This window comes from Ranitomeya imitator, chromosome 9 (genome assembly GCF_032444005.1).
Source record: "Ranitomeya imitator isolate aRanImi1 chromosome 9, aRanImi1.pri, whole genome shotgun sequence".
In the NCBI taxonomy this organism is placed as follows: Eukaryota; Metazoa; Chordata; class Amphibia; order Anura; family Dendrobatidae; genus Ranitomeya; species Ranitomeya imitator.
Genome location: NC_091290.1, coordinates 28,687,255 through 28,712,384, shown reverse-complemented (window position 1 = coordinate 28,712,384; position 25,130 = coordinate 28,687,255). Strand labels below are relative to the sequence as shown.

The 25,130-nt window shown below is 42.6% G+C and overlaps 1 protein-coding gene across 2 annotated transcripts in view; it reads left to right on the top strand.

The window, feature by feature from the left end:
• Nucleotides 1-24,164, top strand: part of RASGRP2 (RAS guanyl releasing protein 2) — a 143,532-nt gene extending 119,368 nt beyond the window's left edge. For both annotated transcript variants that reach the window (XM_069740054.1, XM_069740053.1), the window contains 5 exons: nucleotides 2,183-2,324; nucleotides 7,657-7,693; nucleotides 9,126-9,284; nucleotides 10,088-10,154; nucleotides 21,781-24,164. In XM_069740054.1, the coding sequence (XP_069596155.1) occupies nucleotides 2,183-2,324; nucleotides 7,657-7,693; nucleotides 9,126-9,284; nucleotides 10,088-10,146 (397 nt within the window). In that variant the 3' untranslated portion in view covers nucleotides 10,147-10,154; nucleotides 21,781-24,164. The remainder of the gene's footprint in view (nucleotides 1-2,182; nucleotides 2,325-7,656; nucleotides 7,694-9,125; nucleotides 9,285-10,087; nucleotides 10,155-21,780) is intronic.
• Nucleotides 24,165-25,130: the final 966 nt, after the last annotated feature.

Here is a 25,130-nt window from a genome sequence, read left to right as displayed (position 1 = left end):
TTCTGCCGGATGTGGTCTTCCCAGGTGGACCGTCACCGATAATACATTGATGTCTGGGTGCCTTTGGAAAAGTATTTGCAGATTGCCATCAATTAGTGATTGGTGGGGGTCCAGTGGTGGCTAGCTATACTACAAAATGCAGTTGCATGAGTCCCTCAGCCTCTTTGTTCTGCTGAATGTGGTCTTCCTAGGTGGACCATCACCGATAATACATTGATGTCTGGGTGCCTTTGGAAATGTAGTTACAGATTATCATCAATTAGTGATTAGTGATGGTCCAGTGGTGGCTATACTGCAACATGCAGTTGCATAAGTCCCTCAGTCTCTTTGTTCTGCCGGATGTGGTCTTCCTAGGTGGACCATCACCGATAATACATTGATGTCTGGGTGCCTTTGGAAATATAGTTACAGGGTATCATCAATTAGTGATTAGTGATGGTCCAGTGGTGGCTATACTGCAACATGCAGTTGCATAAGTCCCTCAGCCTCTTTGTTCTACCAGTTGTGGTCTTCCTAGGTGGACCATCACCAATAATACATTGATGTCTGGGTGCCTTTGGAAATGTAGTTACAGAGTATCATCAATTAGTGATTAGTGATGGTCCAGTGGTGGCTATACTACAACATGCAGTTGCATGAGTCCCTCAGCCTCTTTGTTCTGCCGGATGTGGTCTTCCTAGGTGGACCATCACCGATAATACATTAATGTCTGGGTGCCTTTGGAAATGAAGTTACAGATTGTCATCAGTTAGTGATTAGTGATGGTCCAGTGGTGGCTATACTACAAAATGCAGTTGCATGAGTCCCTCAGCCTCTTTGTTCTGCCGGATGTGGTCTTCCTAGGTGGACCATCACCGATAATACATTGACGTCTGGGTGCCTTTGGAAATATAGTTACAGAGTATCATCAATTAGTGATTAGTGATGGTCCAGTGGTGGCTATACTACAACATGCAGTTGCATGAGTCCCTCAGCCTCTTTGTTCTTCCAGATGTGGTCTTCCTAGGTGGACCATCACCGAAAATACATTGATGTCTGGGTACCTTTGGAAATGTAGTTGCAGATTAGTAGTTAGTGGGGGTCCAGTGGTGGCTATACTACAATATGCAGTTGCATGAGTCCCTCAGCCTCTTTCTTCTGCTGGATGTGGTCTTCTATCTATCGTAAAGAGTTGTAACATGTGATGAATGATAAGGTGTTATCCGAGCATGCTCAGTGCTAACTGAGGGACTTTGGCGTGCTTGAATAATATGTTCGAGTCCCTGCGGCTGCATGTCTCCTGACTGTTTGACAGCCACCACACATGTAGGGATTTCCTGTTTGTTAGACAATCCCTGCATGTGTTGCTGCTGTTTAACAGCTGCAAAATATGCAGCCCCGGGGACTCAAACATAGTATTCGAGCACGCTGAAGTCACTAGGTCCGCATACGTGTATGCTGAAATAACACCTTATCCGAGAACATTCGCTCATCACTAGTTGTCTCCTTTCGACAAAGATCTGCTCATAGTTATGTATAAAAACAATGAACTGAGCTTTACTAATCTTCTCCATATCCAGCACTGCATCTCTGTCCTTGCCCCGGTTTCTGCTGTTTGGCCGCAGTGGTGAAATAACATTGACAGCACTTCAGACAATCACAGAGCTCAGTTGCTCCACCGATGTAGTCAGCACCAGCTCCTGAGCTCAGTGACTGGTTGCAGCACTGTTGTGTTGATATTACTGCTGCAGCCAAACATTCGAGATGTGGCTTCAGTGGAGACTCTTTTTTTTTTTACATGTATCTGAGCCTGATCAGAAGTTTGTTGAAGAGCGACAACCCCTTAACAGAATTATAAATTTATCCTTTTTTATGCTTTTAGTATATTTTGGATGAAATAAACAACATCCATAAATAACATCCAGATTTTGTTTGCGTCCCTCTTCATTTGAACCCCGCTGAGATAGTGACATTACAGACATTTCCTCTGCCCTTAACAAATGTGTTCCTCCAACGTGAGATGTGTGGTTTTGGCTAGTAAGGGTAGTGCGAAGGTCCTGTTTTTCGTCACATCCCGTAGTTTCTTGTTTTTGCGTTGTTTATCTTCTTTGTGTTGCTGCGTTATATACAGAGGAACGTGAGACTTCTCCACAGGTCTCGTCTACAGTGATGCTTGCTTTTTTCTTTTGTGTCTTTGGTGCAGGGATGGAAAAATCAGTAAACAGGAGATGACTTCATATTTTCTGAAAGCCAGCTCCGTGTTGGATTGCAAAATGGGATTTATCCACAATTTCTCGGAGAGGACATTCCTTCGACCTGTGTCATGTCAGCACTGCGGAAATCTGGTGTGTGTCTGTGCCGTAAGATATGTCAGCGAGAACGACGATGTAAAAAACAACTCAGTTCTGAAAAACACGTATCTGTTTGGAAATTTGGAAAGTTTTTTAGAAAATTCTCCGTTTGTTATCAGTACATTCCAGTACTGCAGTATCCAGATATTGTGTGCAACGTTGTAATATTAATTTTGGAGTCAAGTTAATGGGCTCAAAATTGGGAAAAGCAAAACGTCAACTAACCAGTAAATTAAAGCAAAATTTGCACATTACTGCCAACCCTCTCTTGAGGTATCTAGAATCATGAACACATGACTTTTACAGAACTTCCACCTCCCTGAGACATCTCGGGGAGGTGGAAGTATCCAGATATTCTTAATGATACCCTAACGGGGTTGTCCGGCCTTAGGCTACAAGTCTTCAGTCACTCTGCGGGACTGTAGACTTGGGAATCCTCACATCGCACAGACTGTGCCGTGTGAGGATTCTCCTTTGTCGGGAGCCCTGGGCGTATGTCATTTGCGTACTTGCAGTCACATGCTGACTAGATGTGCGTGGCCTCGCTCAATGCAAGTGTATTGAGTGAAGCCAGACGCGTCTAGTCGGAATGTGGCCGAGAGTATGCAAATTGCATACTCGCAAACGCATAATTGCATTACGCTATATTTAACTGTCCTTATGCCTCTGTGGCAGGTCCATCTCCTCGTTCCTCCACAACTGGTCTGTGGTTTCTTTCAGCGTTCCCTTTTTTGATGCTGAAGCCAGTGATTGGCCTTAGGCTGTTACAATGAGGGCCACACACATCACCGATGTCAATGACGTCCGGAGCCTTCCCTTCCACCCTTCGTGACTTCGTGAGGCCATTGATTAGCCTTTCACGTCAAAAAGGGAACACTGAAAGAACCAAAGACCAGTTGTGGAGGACCGAGGATATTCAGCATTGGCAACATAAGGACGGGTGAGTGTAATGTATTTTTTATTCCCTTCCCTCCCCTCTATTTACTACACATTGGGGTCTTTTCTCTGCATCCGGAGCACTTTCCATTTGGAATGATTTTTGTTTGAGACCAAATCGAATCTGCTGGCCGAAGTGGGAGAATCGGATTGAAATGAATTTCGAGAGGTTCCCTGGTCTGTATTTACCGTACATGAAAGACACATCGAGAAACTCAACGGATTGTTAAAATCCTCCTAACTCCAGAAGCATTCTGACTAAACAAAGGCATTCATGCATAAAAACTGTCCAAAACCAGCAAAAAGCTTCAGTGTTGCCTGTAACAACCAACCAGTCCAGTTCCAGCTTTCTTTTCTTTCATTTTTTTCAGAGAAAATAGGAAATTCAAGGAAGTGACATTGTCTTGTTAGAATAGATTGCATGCAAGGGATCCAACATTTACTTATTCGGAGCCAATAATTAGGAAACGGCAAAGAAAAAGTAAATAATGTTTCGCCCTTTGCTGTGCAACAAGATATACGCTCCGGCAAAAATTAAGAGGCCACTGCAAAATGTTCCGTTTGTCTGATTTTTCTCTTTATAGGTATATTTTTGAGTAAAATGTAAATTGTTCTTTTATTCCATAAACTACTGACAACATGTATCTGAAGTTCCAAGCAATAAATTTTTAATTTTTTTTCTGAAAAGGAGAAGTGGTCAAAATAACAAAAAAATGCATTGCTTGCAGACCTCAAATAATGGAAAAAAAATCATTTAGAAACAACAATACTAATGTTTTAACTCAGGAAGAGTTCAGAAAATATTTTGTGGAATAACGATGATTTTTAATCACAGATTTCATGCGTTTTTTCATGCTTTCCTCCAGTCTTTCGCACGGCTTTTGAGTGACCTTATGCCACTCCTGGTACAAAAATTTAAGCAGTTCTTCTTTGATGGCTTGTGGCTATCCATCATCCTCTTGATTACATTACAGAGGTTTTCAATGGGGTTCAGGTCTGGAGATTGGGCTGCCCATGACAGGGATGTGATGTGGTGGTCCTTCATCCACACCATGATTGAACTAGTTCTGTGGCATGGCGCATTGTCCTGCTGGAAAAACCAGTCCTCAGAGTTGGGGAACTTTGCCTGAGCAGAAGGAATCAACTGTTTTTCCAGGATAACCTTATATTCGGCTTGATTCATATGTCCTTCAGAAAGAACAACCTGCCCAATTCCAGCCTTGCTGAAGCATCCCCAGATCATCACCGATCCTCCACCAAATTTCATAGAGGGTGCAAGACAGTGTGGCTTGTACGCCTCTCCAGGTCTCCGTCTAACCATTAGACAACCAGGTGTTGATCTGGGGATGCTTCAGCAAGGCTTGGAATGTCGGAGACATGTTGTCAGTAATTTATAGAATAAAAGAACAATTAACATTTTACTAAAAAATATACCTATAAAGAGAAAAATCAGACAAACTGAAAATTTTGCACAGTGGTCTCTTAATTTTTGCCAGAGCTGTATATAGATACAATTATATGAAAAAGTTTGGGCACCCCTATTAATCTTAAGCTTAATGTTTTATAAAAATTGTTTTTTTTGCAACGGCTATTTCAGTTTCATATATCTAATAACTGTTGGACACAGTAATGTTTCTGCCTTGAAATGAGGTTTATTGTACTAACAGAAAATGTGCAATCTGCATTCAAACAAATTTTGACAGGTGCGTAAGTATGGGCACCCCACCAGAAAAGTGACATTAATATTTAGTAGATCCTCCTTTTGCAAAAATAACAGCCTCTAGTCGCTTCCTGTAGCTTTTAATGAGTTCCTAGATCCTGGATGAAGGTATTTTTGACCATTCCTCTTTACAAAACAATTCCAGTTCAGTTAAGTTTGATGGTCGCCGAGCATGGACAGCCCTCTTCAAATGATCCCACAGATGTTCAATGATATTCAGGTCTGGGGACTGGGATGGCCATTCCAGAACAGTGTAATTGTTCCTTTGCATGAATGCCTGAGTAGGAGCGGTGTTTTGGATCATTAGATATATGAAACTGAAATAGTTGTTGCAAAAAAAACAATTTTTATAAAACATTAAGCTTAAGATTAATAGGGGTGCCCAAACTTTTTCATATAACTGTAGATAGATATAAATCATAGAGTATATATTAATGCTCTAATTAAAAAAATCAAGTAGACATATTTAGCATTGTCATGTTCATAATAGTCCATATAAAATTATTTAAACCATTTGTTAAACGCCAAAATGAAAAAAAATTGTAACACTAGGGTTGTGTTTCTTTTTGCTCGCCGCATTTCCCCATCCCCAAAATACAAGTAAAAGCAATCTAAGCATTATATATTACCAATAAAGACATCAGTGCTCTTGCCTCAACAGAGGTCCATGGAAGGAAAAATAAGGGAAGGACGGTTAATGTCCAGAATCCAGTACAAAACTACTACCCTTATCCACAAAGCACTCCATGGCTCAGCACCACCCTACATCTCCTCCCTGGTCTCAGTCTACCACCCTACCCGTGCCCTCCGCTCCGCTAATGACCTCAGGTTAGCATTCTCAATAATCAGAACCTCCCATTCCCGTCTCCAAGACTTTACACGTGCTGCGCCGATTCTTTGGAATTCACTACCTAGGTTAATACGATTAATCCCCAATCCCCACAGTTTTAAGCGTACCCTAAAAACTCATTTGTTCAGACTGGCCTACCGCCTCAATGCATTAACCTAACGATCCCTGTGTGGCCTATTTAAAAAAAAAAAAAAGGTTCCTCGCATCATGTTCTCATACACTTTATGCAGTATTAGCCCTCTGTGTCTGTACTGCTACATACTTAGGCAGGTAACTGGTTCATGCAGCTTTACATGAACACCCGAGCCTTACACTATGGCCGGTCCGAATAACTAAAGCAATTGTTATCATCCACCTCTCGTGTCTCCCCTTTTCCTCATAGTTTGTAAGCTTGCGAGCAGGGCCCTCACTCCTCCTGGTATCTGTATTGAACTATATTTCTGTTATGCTGTAATGTCTATTGTCTGTACAATTCCCGTCTATAATTTGTAAAGCGCTGCGGAATATGTTGGCGCTATATAAATAAAAATTATTATTATTTATTATTATTATAATGTCCTGTGCTCTCTTGGTTAATGTTGTTAGCCTCTCTTTCAAGATGGGAGGGCTATTTATACTCGCTCCTAACCTTGTATCCTTGTCAGCTATAGGTTTCTCTGCAGTCTGTATGCTTGACCTCTGAAGTGTGTGCTGGCTTGCTTAGTGTGGCTTGCTTAGTGTCTTGCTGTCACGTGCTTTATTTGTTTTCCTGGATTACTGTCCCCTGGCTTGGCTTCTGACTATTCCCTGACTCTCCCTGTTGGTATCTTGTGATCTCTTGGCTACGACCTCTGCTTGTTTCACTATTCTTTTATGCTTGTTCTTTCTCTATTTCCTGGCGTCTGGGACCGCCTCCCACTCTGTCACATAATCTTAGGTCCTTTTGCTTTACCTGATCACTCTGTCTCATGTGGAAGGTCCCGTTGGTGATCAGGTTAGTTATCCGGTGTCTGGTCCAGCTCTGTTGCTGCTGGGTGCAGTTTCCCCTGCAGCATTAATACCAGGTATCATGACAGAAGGACTATGTAGCCTGTATAAAAGCCAAGTCAGGGAATGCAGCAGCCTTTGTTTTATGTATTACTAATTTAGTTTATCTCTTTAATGAATTAGCCAAAAAAGACAAAAAATAAACGGCACTGTGTGCACAATAGAGGTAGCCCCAAACAAGGGCCCAGGTGTCAATCAATAGTCCTTTTAGAACCAGCCACACATTAAGATCCTGGGTGCTGTTCTGAGAAAAAACATATAATTCCAATGCCATAAACGAAGAAAAAGAGAAGGCACTCACCGATCTAAAATTCCAACTTTATTTCATCTTCATGTTAAAACTTCATGGCCGGAGAAGTGAGGAATGGAGCTCTAGTGAGCAGGAGAAGACGATGGCCGTTTCGCGCTGTGCTTGCGCTTCCACGGGTCAGCATGTGTGAGGACATGACGGAGGAAGAGATATGCTGCCCACAACACACTCCCCCCGCCAAGTCCCTCCCACTTACTGAGAAATACAAGCACAGCGCGAAACGGCCATTGTCTTCTCCTGCTCACTAGAGCTCCATTCCTCACTCCCCCGGCCATGAAGTTTTAACATGAAGATGAAATAAAGTTGGAGTTTTAGATCGGTGAGTGCCTTCTCTTTTTCTTCGTTTATGGCATTTTCTTTAATGAATGAATTTGTTCCAATTCACAGAAGTTCTTTTATGAATTCATTATTTTATTTTAGCGGTGTATTATGATCATCTGTTATTAACACATTATTTTTGTATTATCAAAACTTTCTCTCCCAGATACTCGGCTTATATAAGAAAGGACTGAAATGTCGAGGTAAGACTTAAAGGAGAAATATAAGATACCATGTGCCAAAAATGTGGAGCAAATTTCTGGCACAAAGTAAGCTAAATAGGAAGTGGTGCAAACTTAGGGACTGATTCATTAATGCTTGTATGCTCTTTTTCTGGAGTTAAAAAAAGGTTCCTATTTGTGCTTTATTTATTATTTAATTTGCTTTTTGTTTTTTTTTATTTGACTTTTTTTTTAGTTGGGCATCGCAGGTGTACTTTTAGTTTTCCAGATATTTTTAGGCTAGTTCATAATTTTCCACTTTTTTTTTTTAAGTGTTGTAAAATGTTTTTACCCAAGTGGAGTACAGAATCCTTTTTTAATTCATGCTTTTATGTGTTTGTCACTTTTTTCATGTCTGCCATGGGGGGGCAAAGTTTAGGCTTTCCAGTTATAATTTTCTAGATTCAGCATTTGCAACATTTCGTAAAGTTAATTTTTTTTTCACAAATGTACGCCAATTCCTCCTGGAGATATTTTATGTATGTCAGATATTTTTTCAAAAAATATTTTGCAAACTTTTAGCCGAACATTCAATGTTTTGCGCTAACAAGTTGCAAAATAGGTTATAGACAAAAAAAACAGAAAAAACAAAGAAGATTTTCGATTCTGTTCCAAATTCATGCTAATGAAGTCCACAATACATAAAAAGTGTCTTCGAATGATGAATCGTGGACTCTGCTTTTAGCGGGTGATGTAGCCCGACATATGGCGTCCAATCCTACTCGTGCATAAAATTTGATATATTTCCCCATATAGAAATACATATCTAAGAGAACTAGCTGCATCACTGCTACATATTTGGTTTTTCAGGAAAGGCTCATCCAGATGTCTGTGCAAATCGGTCCGAGATCAGACCACAATGCATGGACTGGCCGCGAATCTCCTGCCCGGAGAACGTTTTCGTGTATTTCTATGGTCGGGAGAGCTGTCGCCAACGCGTGCATTGCAGTCCAATCTCAGACCGAATTGCACAGTCTTCTTTAGCCCATAATTTCGCGGTTTTTCGGGATTTAGCTATAGTGTGCAGATGTAGCAGTAACACTCTGACCCTGGTGCCCAGATAAGCAGTGGTAGGTGGACAACCTGTTACCGATTTTGCACCAGGGACCGCGAACTTTAAGTTTTTCTTCAGCTGTTCATCCATAATAATAAAAATTTTACAATATAAACTATCACAGCCCACATATCAATAAATTACTAGTACAAATCAAAATTAATCTTTGTATCTTTGGTCACTGGGGTTAGGCTCGTACATGATGATCATGTGATCGATGGTCCAACCTATTGGCATTGTGGGAAGACAGATGCAAAGAAATGCATATGATAATTGCGGACCCAGAAGAGTTAATAGTTTATGGCGCAAAAAAATGAGAAATTTTCTGAGCTTCTCTTTTGTGATACTTTTCATTGGCAGCCTGTGGGGTCACTTGTCACAAGCACTGTAAGGATCGGCTCTCCGTAGAGTGCAAGAAAAGATCGAAAAGTTTCAGCGAGAAGCGGGAAAGTTCTCACCAAGGACTGCATTTTTCCTTCACTCTTCCAAGATCGTTTAAGAGATCCTCATTGCCGCCAGGTATTTCATCATACTGAGCCCATATTATTTATTGCCTCCGTTATTCCCACATCAAAAAATACTCCAAATGCTCTTTGAATAGGGGAACTATCGAGTCTAAAAGGAAAACATAACTATAGTGCACGTAGGTTTTCTTCATGCTTTTTTTTTCACATGGAAAAAGAAGAAGTATGTAAATTCTTAAGGCATTCACAGCATGTGACTGCCACAGACAGGAGCCAAAGATCATTACAGGCTCACTCCTGGGCTCCTGTCAGTGTGAACACACAGGAATGTACAAAATATGTCTAATTTATTTTTTTTCAACATTTTAGAGCTCATTAAAAAAGATTATGTATTGTTTTACTCTAAAAAGACTCAAAAAAGCAATAGAGTAAAAAAAAAAAAAAGCATCTTTCAATTTATGCCAAATTAAACGTTATGCGCCATTTTGATGAATCTGGCATAAAGTCCACCAACGTGGACATAAAAATGACTCATGAACAATTTAATTGATCAATCAAGGCCAGATGTTTATTTTTAAAGTGACACTGCAGTTTTTGATGCAGTTTTTGCCAAAAAAAAAAAAAAAAGAGACGTCTTTCCATTGTGTTTCCCATTCCTCTGGACTCCACACCTGGCTTTGGTTCAAAAACTGCATTAAAAAAGTCACTTTGGATTTCAGCCTTTTGCAGTGAATAAGCTTTATTCACATAAAACTAGAATGTGGCATCATCTATTATTGTCCCTCAGTATAAGCTCATTATATAAGATGTATTCCGGAGCAGCTAATCACTCAAACATGTTTTTTTCTTGTGGTCTAGAGCTGAAAGAAGAAGATCCGCAGGTGGAGGATGATGGAGTTTTTGATGATCATTTATAACCAGCACAGTGAGTAATACTATTGACAAGGAAATACAATGATTTGTGCAGTAGATGATTTCAGAGGAATATGAGAAATGTCCAGGATTTAATCTCATATTAAAACAATATAAATATACACTCCTATATATAGACATGCCCTCAGGACAGAATTACACTGAAATGTAAAACCTCTGTATACAGTAGATAACACAGGATCCACCATTCACAATAGGTGATGTCACAGCTCACCTCCTCCTCCTGTACAATGACTGATAACACCTCTATATACAGTAGATAACACAGGATCCTCCATTCACAATGGGTGATGTCACAGCTCACCTCCTCCTCCTGTACAATGACTGATAACACCTCTATATACAGTAGATAACACAGGATCCACCATTCACAATAGGTGATGTCACAGCTCACCTCCTCCTCCTGTACAATGACTGATAACACCTCTATATACAGTATATAACACAGGATCCACCATTCACAATAGGTGATGTCACAGCTCACCTCCTCCTCCTGTACAATGACTGATAACACCTCTATATACAGTAGATAACATAGGATCCACCATTCACAATAGGTGATATCACAGCTCACCTCCTCCTCCTTTACAATGACTGATAACACCTCTATATACAGTAGATAACTGTCATGATCCCAATGTCAGGGGATCACAAAAGGACAAGCACACAAAAAACAGAACAAGCTCTAGGGTGATGGAAACTGAGCTGACCGCGATCCTGAACCTAATTCACAACACTAGCAGTAGCCGGGGAACGTGCCTACGATGATTCTAGACGTCTCGCGCCAGCCGAAGGACTAGCTTCCCCTATTAGAAGAAACAAAGACCTCTCTTGCCTCCAGAGAAACACCCCACAGAAATAGCAGCCCCCCACATGTAATGACGGTGAAATGAGAGGAAAGCACATACGTAGTAATGAAAACAGATTCAGCAAAATGAGGCCCGCTAAAACTAGATAGCAGAGGATACAAAAGTGAACTGCGCGGTCAGCTAAAAACCCTACAAAAAACCATCCTGAAATTACCTGAACTCATGTGCCAACTCATGGAACATGAGGAGTAATATCAGCCCACTAGAGCAACCAGCAACAAGGAATCACATAACTGCAAGCTGGACAAAAACAAAAATAAAGCAAAACGTGGAACAGGAAAATCAAAAACTTAGCTTGTCCTGATGATTACAGAAGCGGAAAGCAGAAGTAACAAGACACACTGATTACATTGATCGCCGGCGAGGAAATGACAAGAAAGCCAGGTTAAATAGGAAACTCCCATATCCTGATAGAACAGGTGGACACCAGAGACCGCAGAGAACACAAGTCACCCAGTACCATCTGTAACCACCAGAGGGAGCCCAAAAACAGAATCCACAACAGTACCCCCCCCTTGAGGAGGGGTCACCGAACCCTCACGAGAACCACCAGGGCGACCAGGATGAGCCCTATGGAATGCACGGACCAAATCAGCAGCATGAACATCAGAGGCAACCACCCAAGAATTATCCTCCTGACCATAACCCTTCCACTTGACCAAATACTGAAGTTTCCGTCTGGAAACACGAGAATCCAAGATCTTCTCCACAACATACTCCAATTCTCCCTCCACCAGCACCGGAGCAGGAGGCTCAAGCGAAGGAACAACAGGTACCTCATACTTCCGCAACAACGACCGATGGAACACATTATGAATAGCAAACGATGCCGGGAGATCCAAACGAAACGACACAGGGTTAAGAATTTCCAAGATCCTATAGGGACCGATAAACCGAGGCTTGAACTTAGGAGAAGAGACCTTCATAGGAACAAAACGAGAAGACAACCACACCAAGTCCCCAACACGAAGTCGAGGACCCACGCGGCGACGGCGATTAGCAAACTGCTGAGCCCTCTCCTGGGACAACTTCAAATTGTCCACCACATGACTCCAAATCTGATGCAACCTATCCACCACCATGTCCACTCCAGGACAATCAGAAGGCTCCACCTGACCAGAGGAAAAACGAGGATGAAACCCCGAATTACAAAAGAAAGGAGAAACCAAGGTAGCAGAACTAGCCCGATTATTAAGGGCAAATTCGGCAAGCGGCAAAAAGGTAACCCAGTCATCTTGATCAGCAGAAACAAAACACCTCAAATAAGTTTCCAAGGTCTGATTAGTTCGTTCCGTCTGGCCATTCGTCTGAGGATGGAATGCAGACGAAAAGGACAAATCAATGCCCATCTTAGCACAGAACGTCCGCCAAAATCTAGACACAAACTGGGATCCCCTGTCAGAAACAATGTTCTCCGGAATCCCATGCAAACGAACCACGTTCTGAAAAAACAGAGGGACCAACTCAGAGGAGGAAGGTAACTTAGGCAAGGGGACCAGATGAACCATCTTAGAAAAGCGGTCACACACAACCCAGATGACGGACATTTTTTGAGAGACAGGGAGATCCGAAATAAAGTCCATGGAAATGTGCGTCCAAGGCCTCTTCGGGATAGGCAAAGGTGACAACAATCCACTGGCCCGAGAACAGCAAGGCTTAGCCCGAGCGCAAACTTCACAAGACTGCACAAAAGAACGCACATCCCTCGACAAGGAAGGCCACCAAAAAGACCTGGCCACCAAGTCTCTAGTACCAAATATTCCAGGATGACCTGCCAACGCAGAAGAATGGACCTCGGAGATGACTCTACTGGTCCAATTATCCGGAACAAACAGTCTTTCAGGCGGACAACGATCAGGTTTATCCGCCTGAAACTCCTGCAAAGCACGTCGCAAGTCTGGGAAGACAGCCGACAAAATCACCCCATCCCTAAGGATACCAGTGGGCTCAGAATTTCCAGGGGAATCAGGCACAAAACTCCTAGAAAGAGCAGCCGCCTTCACATTCTTTGAACCTGGCAGATATGAAACCACAAAATCGAAACGGGAGAAAAACAGTGACCAACGAGCCTGTCTAGGATTCAGACGCTTGGCAGACTCAAGGTAAATCAGATTTTTGTGATCAGTCAAGACCACCACACGATGTCTAGCACCCTCAAGCCAATGACGCCACTCCTCAAATGCCCACTTCATGGCCAAAAGCTCCCGATTACCAACATCATAATTCCGCTCAGTGGGCGAAAACTTTCTAGAAAAGAACGCACATGGCTTCATCACAGAGCAATCGGAGCTTCTCTGTGACAAAACCGCCCCCGCTCCAATCTCAGAAGCATCAACCTCAACCTGAAAAGGAAGCGAAACATCTGGCTGACGCAACACAGGAGCAGAAGAAAACCGGCGCTTAAGTTCCTGAAAGGCCTCCACAGCCGCAGGAGACCAATCAGCAACATCAGCACCCTTCTTAGTCAGATCCGTCAAAGGCTTAACAACACTAGAAAAATTAGTTATGAAACGACGATAAAAATTAGCAAAGCCCAAGAACTTCTGTAGACTCTTAAGAGATGTAGGCTGCGTCCAGTCACAAATAGCTTGAACCTTGACGGGATCCATCTCAATAGTAGAAGGGGAAAAAATATACCCCAAAAAAGAAATCTTCTGGACTCCAAAGAGACACTTTGAACCTTTTACAAACAAAGAATTGGCCCGCAGGACCTGAAACACCTTCCTGACCTGCTGAACATGGGACTCCCAGTCATCAGAAAAAACCAAAACATCATCCAAATACACAATCATAAATTTATCCAGATATTCACGGAAAATATCGTGCATAAAGGACTGGAAGACAGAAGGAGCATTAGAAAGTCCAAAAGGCATCACCAAATACTCAAAATGGCCCTCAGGCGTATTAAATGCGGTTTTCCACTCATCACCCTGCTTAATCCGCACAAGATTATACGCACCCCGAAGATCAATCTTAGTGAACCATTTAGCCCCCTTAATGCGAGCGAACAAATCAGTCAACAATGGCAAAGGATACTGATATTTGACCGTAATCTTATTCAAAAGACGGTAATCTATACAAGGCCTCAAGGAACCATCTTTTTTGGCCACGAAAAAAAAACCTGCTCCCAAAGGAGATGAAGATGGACGGATATGTCCCTTTTCCAAGGACTCCTTAACATAATCCCGCATAGCAGTATGCTCTGGCACTGACAGATTGAACAAACGACCTTTAGGAAATTTACTGCCAGGAATCAAATCTATAGCACAATCGCAATCCCTGTGAGGAGGAAGCGAATTGAGCTTAGGCTCCTCAAAAACATCCCGATAATCAGACAAAAATACAGGAACCTCAGAAGGAGTAGATGAAGCGATAGAAATCGGAGGTGCATCATCATGAACCCCCTGACATCCCCAGCTTAACACAGACATCGTTTTCCAGTCCAAGACTGGGTTATGAGTTTGTAACCATGGCAGACCAAGCACTAAGACATCATGTAAATTATACAGTACCAGGAAGCGAATCACCTCCTGATGAACGGGAGTCATACGCATGGTCACGTGTGTCCAGTACTGAGGTTTATTCATAGCCAAAGGTGTAGAGTCAATTCCTTTCAAAGGAATAGGGACTTCCAGAGGCTCCAGACTAAACCCACAGCGGTTGGCAAATGGCCAATCCATAAGACTCAGGGCAGCGCCTGAATCCACATAGGCATCAACGGAAATGGCTGATAATGAACAAATCAGAGTCACAGACAGAATGAACTTAGACTGTAAAGTACTAATGGCAACAGACTTATCAACCTTTTTTGTGCGTTTAGAGCATGCTGATATAACATGAGCTGAATCACCACAATAAAAACACAACCCATTTTTCCGCCTATAGTTTTGCCGTTCACTTCTGGACTGAATTCTATCACATTGCATTGTCTCAGGTGCCTGTTCAGAAGACACCGCCAAATGGTGCACAGGTTTGCGCTCCCGTAAACGCCGATCAATCTGAATAGCCATAGTCATAGACTCATTCAGACCTGTAGGCGCCGGGAACCCCACCATAACATCTTTAATGGCCTCAGAAAGGCCATCTCTGAATTTTGCAGCAAGAGCGCACTCATTCCACTGAGTAAGCACCGACCACCTCCGAAATTTCTGACAATATATTTCTGCTTCATCTTGCCCCTTAGAGAGAGCCAATAAAGCTTTTTCAGCCTGAATCTCTAGGTTAGGTTCCTCATAGAGCAAACCCAATGCCAGAAAAAACGCATCCACATTGAGCAACACAGGATCCCCTGGTGCCAATGCAAATGCCCAATTCTGAGGGTCACCCCGCAGGAAAGATATTACAATTTTGACTTGCTGAGCAGGGTCTCCAGAGGAGCGAGATTTCAAAGAAAGAAACAACTTGCAATTGTTCCTAAAATTCAGAAAACTAGATCTATCTCCAGAAAAAAACTCTGGGATAGGAATTCTAGGTTCAGACATAGGAGCATGTACAACAAAATCTTGTATATTTTGAACCTTAGCAGCAAGATTATTCAGGCTGGAAGCCAAACTCTAGACGTCCATGATAAACAGCTGAGGTCAGAGCCATTCAAGGATTAAGAGGAGGTAAGACACAGCCAGGCTGTAATTAAGGCTAGGCAGCAAACTCTGAGGGAAGGAAAAAAAAAAAAAAAAACTTCCTCAGACTACTTTTCCTCCTACTTCAGCCAATACCACTTTTTGGCCGGCGATACTGTCATGATCCCAATGGCAGGGGATCACAAAAGGACAAGCACACAAAAAACAGAACAAGCTCTAGGGTGATGGAAACTGAGCTGACCGCGATCCTGAACCTAATTCACAACACTAGCAGTAGCCGGGGAACGTGCCTACGATGATTCTAGACGTCTCGCGCCAGCCGAAGGACTAGCTTCCCCTATTAGAAGAAACAAAGACCTCTCTTGCCTCCAGAGAAACACCCCACAGAAATAGCAGCCCCCCACATGTAATGACGGTGAAATGAGAGGAAAGCACATACGTAGTAATGAAAACAGATTCAGCAAAATGAGGCCCGCTAAAACTAGATAGCAGAGGATACAAAAGTGAACTGCGCGGTCAGCGAAAAACCCTACAAAAAACCATCCTGAAATTACCTGAACTCATGTGCCAACTCATGGAACATGAGGAGTAATATCAGCCCACTAGAGCAACCAGCAACAAGGAATCACATAACTGCAAGCTGGACAAAAACAAAAATAAAGCAAAACGTGGAACAGGAAAATCAAAAACTTAGCTTGTCCTGATGATTACAGAAGCGGAAAGCAGAAGTAACAAGACACACTGATTACATTGATCGCCGGCGAGGAAATGACAAGAAAGCCAGGTTAAATAGGAAACTCCCATATCCTGATAGAACAGGTGGACACCAGAGACCGCAGAGAACACAAGTCACCCAGTACCATCTGTAACCACCAGAGGGAGCCCAAAAACAGAATCCACAACAGATAACACAGAATCCACCATTCACAATAGGTGATGTCACAGCTCACCTCCTCCTCCTGTACAATGACTGATAACACCTCTATATACAGCAGATAACACAGAATCCACCATTCACAATAGGTGATGTCACAGCTCACCTCCTCCTCCTCCTGTACAATGACTGATAACACCTCTATATACAGTAGATAACACAGGATCCACCATTCACAAAGGTGATGTCACAGCTCACCTCCTCCTCCTCCTGTACAATGACTGATAACACCTCTATACAGAGTAGATAACACAGGATCCACCATTCACAATAGGTGATGTCACAGCTCACCTCCTCCTCCTGTACAATGACTGATAACACCTCTATATACAGTAGATAACACAGGATCCACCATTCACAATAGGTGATGTCACAGCTCACCTCCTCCTCCTGTACAATGACTGATAACACCTCTATATACAGCAGATAACACAGAATCCACCATTCACAATAGGTGATGTCACAGCTCACCTCCTCCTCCTCCTGTACAATGACTGATAACACCTCTATATACAGTAGATAACACAGGATCCACCATTCACAAAGGTGATGTCACAGCTCACCTCCTCCTCCTCCTGTACAATGACTGATAACACCTCTATACAGAGTAGATAACACAGGATCCACCATTCACAATAGGTGATGTCACAGCTCACCTCCTCCTCCTGTACAATGACTGATAACACCTCTATATACAGTAGATAACACAGGATCCACCATTTACAATAGGTGATGTCACAGCTCACCTCCTCCTCCTGTACAATGACTGATAACACCTCTATATACAGTAGATAACACAGGATCCACCATTCACAATAGGTGATGTCACAGCTCACCTCCTCCTCCTGTACAATGACTGATAACACCTCTATATACAGTAGATAACACAGATTTCACCATTCACAATAGGTGATGTCACAGCTCACTTCCTCCTCCTGTACAATGACTGATTTTTTATTTCTTTATTGTTTTTTATTCTTTATTGTTAATAGTGGAGAAGAGAGGTGACTCAAATTTTATATATTTATATATATACTAGATTGTGGCCCGATTCTAACGCATCGGGTATTCTAGAATATGCATGTCCCCATAGTATATGGACAATGATGATTCCAGAATTCGCGGCAGACTGTGCCCGTCGCTGATTGGTCAAGACAATCTTTATGACATCATCGTCGCCATGGCAACCATTATGACATCTACGTCGATACTGTGCCCGTCGCTGATTGGTCGAGGCCTGGCGGCATCGACCAATCAGAGACGTGGGATTTCCAGGACAGACAGACAGACAGAAAGACAGACAGACAGACGGAAAAACCCTTAGACAATTATATACAGTGGGGCAAAAAAGTATTTAGTCAGTCAGCAATAGTGCAAGTTCCACCACCTAAAAAGATGAGAGGCGTCTGTAATTTACATCATAGGTAGACCTCAACTATGGGAGACAAACTGAGAAAAAAAAATCCAGAAAATCACATTGTCTGTTTTTTTAACAATTAATTTGCATATTATGGTGGAAAATAAGTATTTGGTCAGAAACAAACAATCAAGATTTCTGGCTCTCACAGACCTGTAACTTCTTCTTTAAGAGTCTCCTCTTTCCTCCACTCATTACCTGTAGTAATGGCACCTGTTTAAACTGGTTATCAGTATAAAAAGACACCTGTGCACACCCTCAAACAGTCTGACTCCAAACTCCACTATGGTGAAGACCAAAGAGCTGTCAAAGGACACCAGAAACAAAATTGTAGCCCTGCACCAGGCTGGGAAGACTGAATCTGCAATAGCCAACCAGCTTGGAGTGAAGAAATCAACAGTGGGAGCAATAATTAGAAAATGGAAGACATACAAGACCACTGATAATCTCCCTCGATCTGGGGCTCCACGCAAAATCCCACCCCGTGGGGTAAGAATGATCACAAGAACGGTGAGCAAAAATCCCAGAACCACACGGGGTGACCTAGTGAATGAACTGCAGAGAGCTGGGACCAATGTAACAAGGCCTACCATAAGTAACACACTACGCCACCATGGACTCAGATCCTGCAGTGCCAGACGTGTCCCAATGCTTAAGCCAGTACATGTCCGGGCCCGTCTGAAGTTTGCTAGAGAGCATTTGGATGATCCAGAGGAGTTTTGGGAGAATGTCCTATGGTCTGATGAAACCAAACTGGAACTGTTTGGTAGAAACACAACTTGTCGTGTTTGGAGGAAAAAGAATACTGAGTTGCATCCATCAAACACCATACCTACTGTAAAGCATGGTGGTGGAAACATCATGCTTTGGGGCTGTTTCTCTGCAAAGGGGCCAGGACGACTGATCTGGGTACATGAAAGAATGAATGGGGCCATGTATCATGAGATTTTGAGTGCAAACCTCCTTCCATCAGCAAGGGCATTGAAGATGAAACGTGGCTGGGTCTTTCAACATGACAATGATCCAAAGCACACCGCCAGGGCAACAAAGGAGTGGCTTCGTAAGAAGCATTTCAAGGTCCTGGAGTGGCCTAGCCAGTCTCCAGATCTCAACCCTATAGAAAACCTTTGGAGGGAGTTGAAAGTCCGTGTTGCCAAGCGAAAAGCCAAAAACATCACTGCTCTAGAGGAGATCTGCATGGAGGAATGGGCCAACATACCAACAACAGTGTGTGGCAACCTTGTGAAGACTTACAGAAAACGTTTGACCTCTGTCATTGCCAACAAAGGATATATTACAAAGTATTGAGATGAAATTTTGTTTCTGACCAAATACTTATTTTCCACCATAATATGCAAATAAAATGTTAAAAAAACAGACAATGTGATTTTCTGGATTTTTTTTTCTCAGTTTGTCTCCCATAGTTGAGGTCTACCTATGATGTAAATTACAGACGCCTCTCATCTTTTTAAGTGGTGGAACTTGCACTATTGCTGACTGACTAAATACTTTTTTGCCCCACTGTATATACTAGATTGTGGCCCGATTCTAACGCATCGGGTATTCTAGGATATGCATGTCCCCGTAGTATATGGACAATGATGATTCCAGAATTTGCGGCACACTGTGCCTGTCGCTGATTGGTCGAGGCAACCTTTATGACATCATCGTCGCCATGGCAACCATTATGACATCTACGTCGATACTGTGCCCGTCGCTGAATCAGAAACGTGAGATGTCTACGTCCTTTATGACATCATCGTCGCTGTGCCCGTTGCTGATTGGTCGAGGCCTGGCGGCCTCGACCAATCAGAGACGCGGGATTTCTACGTCGATGCTGTGCCGGTCTCTGATTGGTCGAGGCCTGGCGGCCTTGACCAATCAGAGAGCCGGGATTTCCAGGACAGACAGACAGACAGAAAAACCCTTAGACAATTATATATATACTAGATTGTGGCCCGATTCTAACGCATCGGGTATTCTAGGATATGCATGTCCCCGTAGTATATGGACAATGATGATTCCAGAATTTGCGGCACACTGTGCCTGTCGCTGATTGGTCGAGGCAACCTTTATGACATCATCGTCGCCATGGCAACCATTATGACATCTACGTCGATACTGTGCCCGTCGCTGAATCAGAAACGTGAGATGTCTACGTCCTTTATGACATCATCGTCGCTGTGCCCGTTGCTGATTGGTCGAGGCCTGGCGGGATTTCTACGTCGATGCTGTGCCGGTCTCTGATTGGTCGAGGCCTGGCGGCCTTGACCAATCAGAGAGCCGGGATTTCCAGGACAGACAGACAGACAGACAGACAGACGGAAAAACCCTTAGACAATTATATATATAGACTAGATTGTGGCCCGATTCTAACGCATCGGGTATTCTAGGATATGCATGTCCCCGTAGTATATGGACAATGATGATTCCAGAATTCGCGGCAGACTGTGCCTGTCGCTGATTGGTCAAGGCAACCTTTATGACATCATCGTCGCCATGGCAACCATTATGACATCTATGTCGATACTGTGCCCGTTGCTGATTGGTCGAGGCCTGGCAGCCTCGACCAATCAGACGCGGGATGTCTACGTCCTTTATGACATCATCGTCGCTGTGCCCGTCACTGATTGGTCGAGGCCTAGCGGCCTCGACCAATCAGAGACGTGGGATTTCTACGTCGATACTGTGCCCGTCGCTGATTGGTCGAGGCCTCGCGGCCTCGACCAATCAGAGATGCGGGATTTCCAGGACAGACAGACAGACAGACAGACGGAAAAACCCTTAGACAATTATATATATAGATATATATATTTATATATATATATATATATATATATATATATATATATATATATATATATTTTTTTTTTTTTTTTAAATTAACTGCTTTTTAGTCCTTTCAATGGACTTGAACCGTGTATCATTCGATTACATATAGTAAAACACCACAGTATTGCCAGTCTTCTATGAAGCTTAGAAGCTTCTTCCATGGGGCGCAGACTAAGATGCCAGTTTTGAGAGGGCTCAGCCGGCCCCTGGCTGACATGGTATTCCATTGGTTGCCCCACATTCGCGTCTCAAGTTGCTAATGGAGGCCAGATACGCGCATCGGTGATTGTGATGTTTAAATAGTTTAACAGCTGTGATTGTGACCATGGAGCATATTTAGGCCAGACAAGCTGCTCAGATTAACATGAGCAACATACGGCGTGGTGTCGTGTTGAAAATCGGCCCCTGTGACGTGTTCATATTCCCTCGTGGAGGCCTCTTCATGGGTTGTCCACATGGTCTCCAGATTAATGTCTGGCAATCTCAGCATCAAAGCTGGACTCATTAATGAAGAGGATAGACCTCCATTTTACTTCCATTGCCTTCTTGCTATGCACTATGATGGCCTTTGAGAGCTGTGGTGTGAGGTCAATGGATAACTTGTAACTGGGGAGATATTTTGACTATTTTTTTTGTACATTTTTTCATAATTTGCATATCATTAACATGCCTATGAATCCGATCTGATCTGATATTGTTTTTATTGAGGGACGAGCACCTGTACAGCACTGAGTGGTTTTGAAGCTTCAGCTGTACCCATAATGCTTCACCACAGATGCATCTCTCCAGAAATTCTTACAGTAATGATACAGTCACACATTAAAAGTGTGTGAACATGAGCATTTGTGTTAACCAATTAATGATGTGACTTTGTTACAGATTATAATTAGTATACATATTGCACTTGTCCCATTCAATTAGACCTCCAACTATCCAACCTCTCTATGTCTATGTGATACATTAATATTCCTTGTTTTATATTTTAGGTGGCTACATTTTTTAGTTGAAGTCATTGCAACGAAAAGTTTGCTAAGAACGATCTTCAGAAACACTGATGTCTTATCTGCTCATTGCACAACTCTTCCAATGCCATTGCTCGATGAAACGTCACAACTCTACCAATGGTATCTCAAGATGAAGCGTAATGACTCTCCCAGTATCATTGCTTTGCTAGAGGAAACGTTACAACGCTCCCATTGTCATTGCAAGATAAAACGTCACAACTTTCCCAATGTCATCGCTAGATGAAACGTCACAACTTTCCCAATGTCATCGCTAGATGAAACGTCACAACTCTCCCAATATTTTCACCAAATAAAATGTCACAACTCTCCCAATGTCATCGCTAGATGAAACGTCACAACTTTCCCAATGTCATCGCTAGATGAAACGTCACAACTTTCCCAATGTCATCGCTAGATGAAACGTCACAACTTTCCCAATGTCATCGCTAGATGAAACGTCACAACTCTCCCAATATTTTCACCAAATAAAATGTCACAACTCTCCCAATGTCATCGCTAGATGAAACGTCACAACTCTCCCAATATTTTCACCAAATAAAATGTCACAACTCTCCCAATGTCATCGCTAGATGAAACGTCACAACTTTCCCAATGTCATCGCTAGATGAAACGTCACAACTTTCCCAATGTCATCGCTAGATGAAACGTCACAACTCTCCCAATATTTTCACCAAATAAAATGTCACAACTCTCCCAATGTCATCGCTAGATGAAACGTCACAACTTTCCCAATGTCATCGCTAGATGAAACGTCACAACTTTCCCAATGTCATCGCTAGATGAAACGTCACAACTCTCCCAATATTTTCACCAAATAAAATGTCACAACTCTCCCAATGTCATCGCTAGATGAAACGTCACAACTTTCCCAATGTCATCGCTAGATGAAACGTCACAACTCTCCCAATATTTTCACCAAATAAAATGTCACAACTCTCCCAATGTCATCGCTAGATGAAACGTCACAACTTTCCCAATGTCATCGCTAGATGAAACGTCACAACTTTCCCAATGTCATCGCTAGATGAAACGTCACAACTTTCCCAATGTCATCACAAGATGAAATGTCACAACTCCACCAATGTCATCACAAGATGTAACGTCACAACTCTCCTAATGTCATCGGAAGACAAAACGTCACAACTCTCTCATGGCCATCAGAAGATGAAATGTCACAACTCTCCCAATGTCATTACTAGAGGAAGTGTCACAAATCTCCCCATGTCCTTACAAGAAGAAACATCAAAACTCACCCCATGGCATTGCTGGCTGAAAATTCACAACTCCTCCAGTGTCATCACAAGAAGAAACATCACAACTCTCCAAATGTTATCACAAGATGAAACTTCACAACTCCCCGATTGCCATTACAAGAAGAAACATCACAACTCTTCCCATGTTATCGCAAAATAAGACGTTACAACTCTCCCAATGTCCTCACAAGGTGAAATGTCACAACTCTATGAATATCATCAGAAGATGAAAGTTCACAACTTTCCCAGTGTCGTCACAAAATGAGACATCACAACTCTTCCAATGTGATCGCAAAATGAAATGTCACAACTCTCCCAATGTCCTCACAAGATGAAATGTCAGAACTCTCCCGATGTCCTCACAAGATGAAATGTCACAACTCCACCAATGTCATCACAAAATGAGATGTCACAACTCTCCCAATGTCCTCACAAGATGAAATGTCACAACTCCACCAATGTCCTCACAAGGTGAAATATCACAACTCCACCAATGTCATCACAAAATGAGATGTCACAACTCTCCCAATGTCCTCACAAGATGAAATGTCACAACTCTCCCAATGTCATCGCAAAATGAGATGTCACAACTCTCCCAATGTCCTCACAAGATGAAATGTCACAACTCCACCAATGTCATCACAAAATGAGATGTCACAACTCTCTCAATGTCCTCACAAGATGAAATGTCACAACTCCACCAATGTCATCGCAAAATGAGATGTCACAACTCCACCAATGTCCTCACAAGGTGAAATGTCACAACTCCACCAATGTCATCACAAGATGAAATATCACAACTCTCCCAATGTCCTCACAAGGTGAAATGTCACAACTCCACCAATGTCATCACAAAATGAGATGTCACAACTCTCTCAATGTCATCGCAAGATGAAACGTCACTACTCCACCAATGTCATTGCTACAATAGACGAACGTCACAACTCTCCCAATGTTTTCTGATTTATCATAGGACAGAAGACTCCAATGACACTCAGAGTATTTCAGATGGAATTCAGATAAAACATGCATAAATATGAAATGAGATGTACTTGACAAATCCTCATATAATAAATGTACAGATCTGCTTTGTCTCAGTCTTTTATTCCACCTAGAATTATAAGTATACGCCACAAAACATCAGAGCCCAATCTCTGGTTTCTATTCACTACTGATATTAATGTATTACTTTTCATTTTATGATTGTCTGATTTTATACAAACCCCTAATGAAATGATTGAAACATACAAAAAATAAAGACAGGGACGGATGAAAATGAACAGAGCAGAAAATTTGTCTTTAGAAATAGGTGATTATATGGAATTAACTGCCAGCAATAGAAAGCTCAACTGCAGCTTTATTAAACCCTAATACTATTTTCAGTAAAATTTTAATAAGTAGATTCTTCGGTAACACATCAATTATGTGATTGCCCCAATTTCAAAAAATAAATAAATAATTTATAAAATCAAGTTTTAGCATTTTTTTTTCATTCGGTTTCTATTTTTTTATTCTAAAGATCAGCCCAAGACCTTAACCTTAAAGGAGTTGTTCGGCCTTAAGCTAGGTTCCCATTGCGTTAATGGGACAGCGCTAACGGACAGCGTTGCACGGCCAAATTAACGCCGTGCAACGCGTCCGTTAGCGCACCCATTGGCAGCAATGTTAACGTGCATCGCTAGCGCGTGCCATTTTCGGCACGCCCTAGCGATGTGCCGTTCTTTTGTGACGCGCCTCGGACGCTGCTTGCAGCATCCGAGGCGCGCCGGAGGTCTGTTCCCCGCTCTCCCAGATCGGGGATCTGCGCTAGCGGGGACGTTAAACGCGACCCCAAAAAATACATTGCGTTAGCGCAATCCGCTAGCGCTATGCGCTAAATGGATTGCCCTAACGCAATGGGAACCTAGCCTTAGACTGCAAGTCCGAAGTCACTCCATGTGACTGAAGACGTGTGAATGCTCACATTGTGCACAGTGAGGATTCTCTGGGTGGGTACAGCTGAGTGTGGGCGGTGATGTGACTGCACGTATGTTATATGCTTACATGAGGTCACAGACC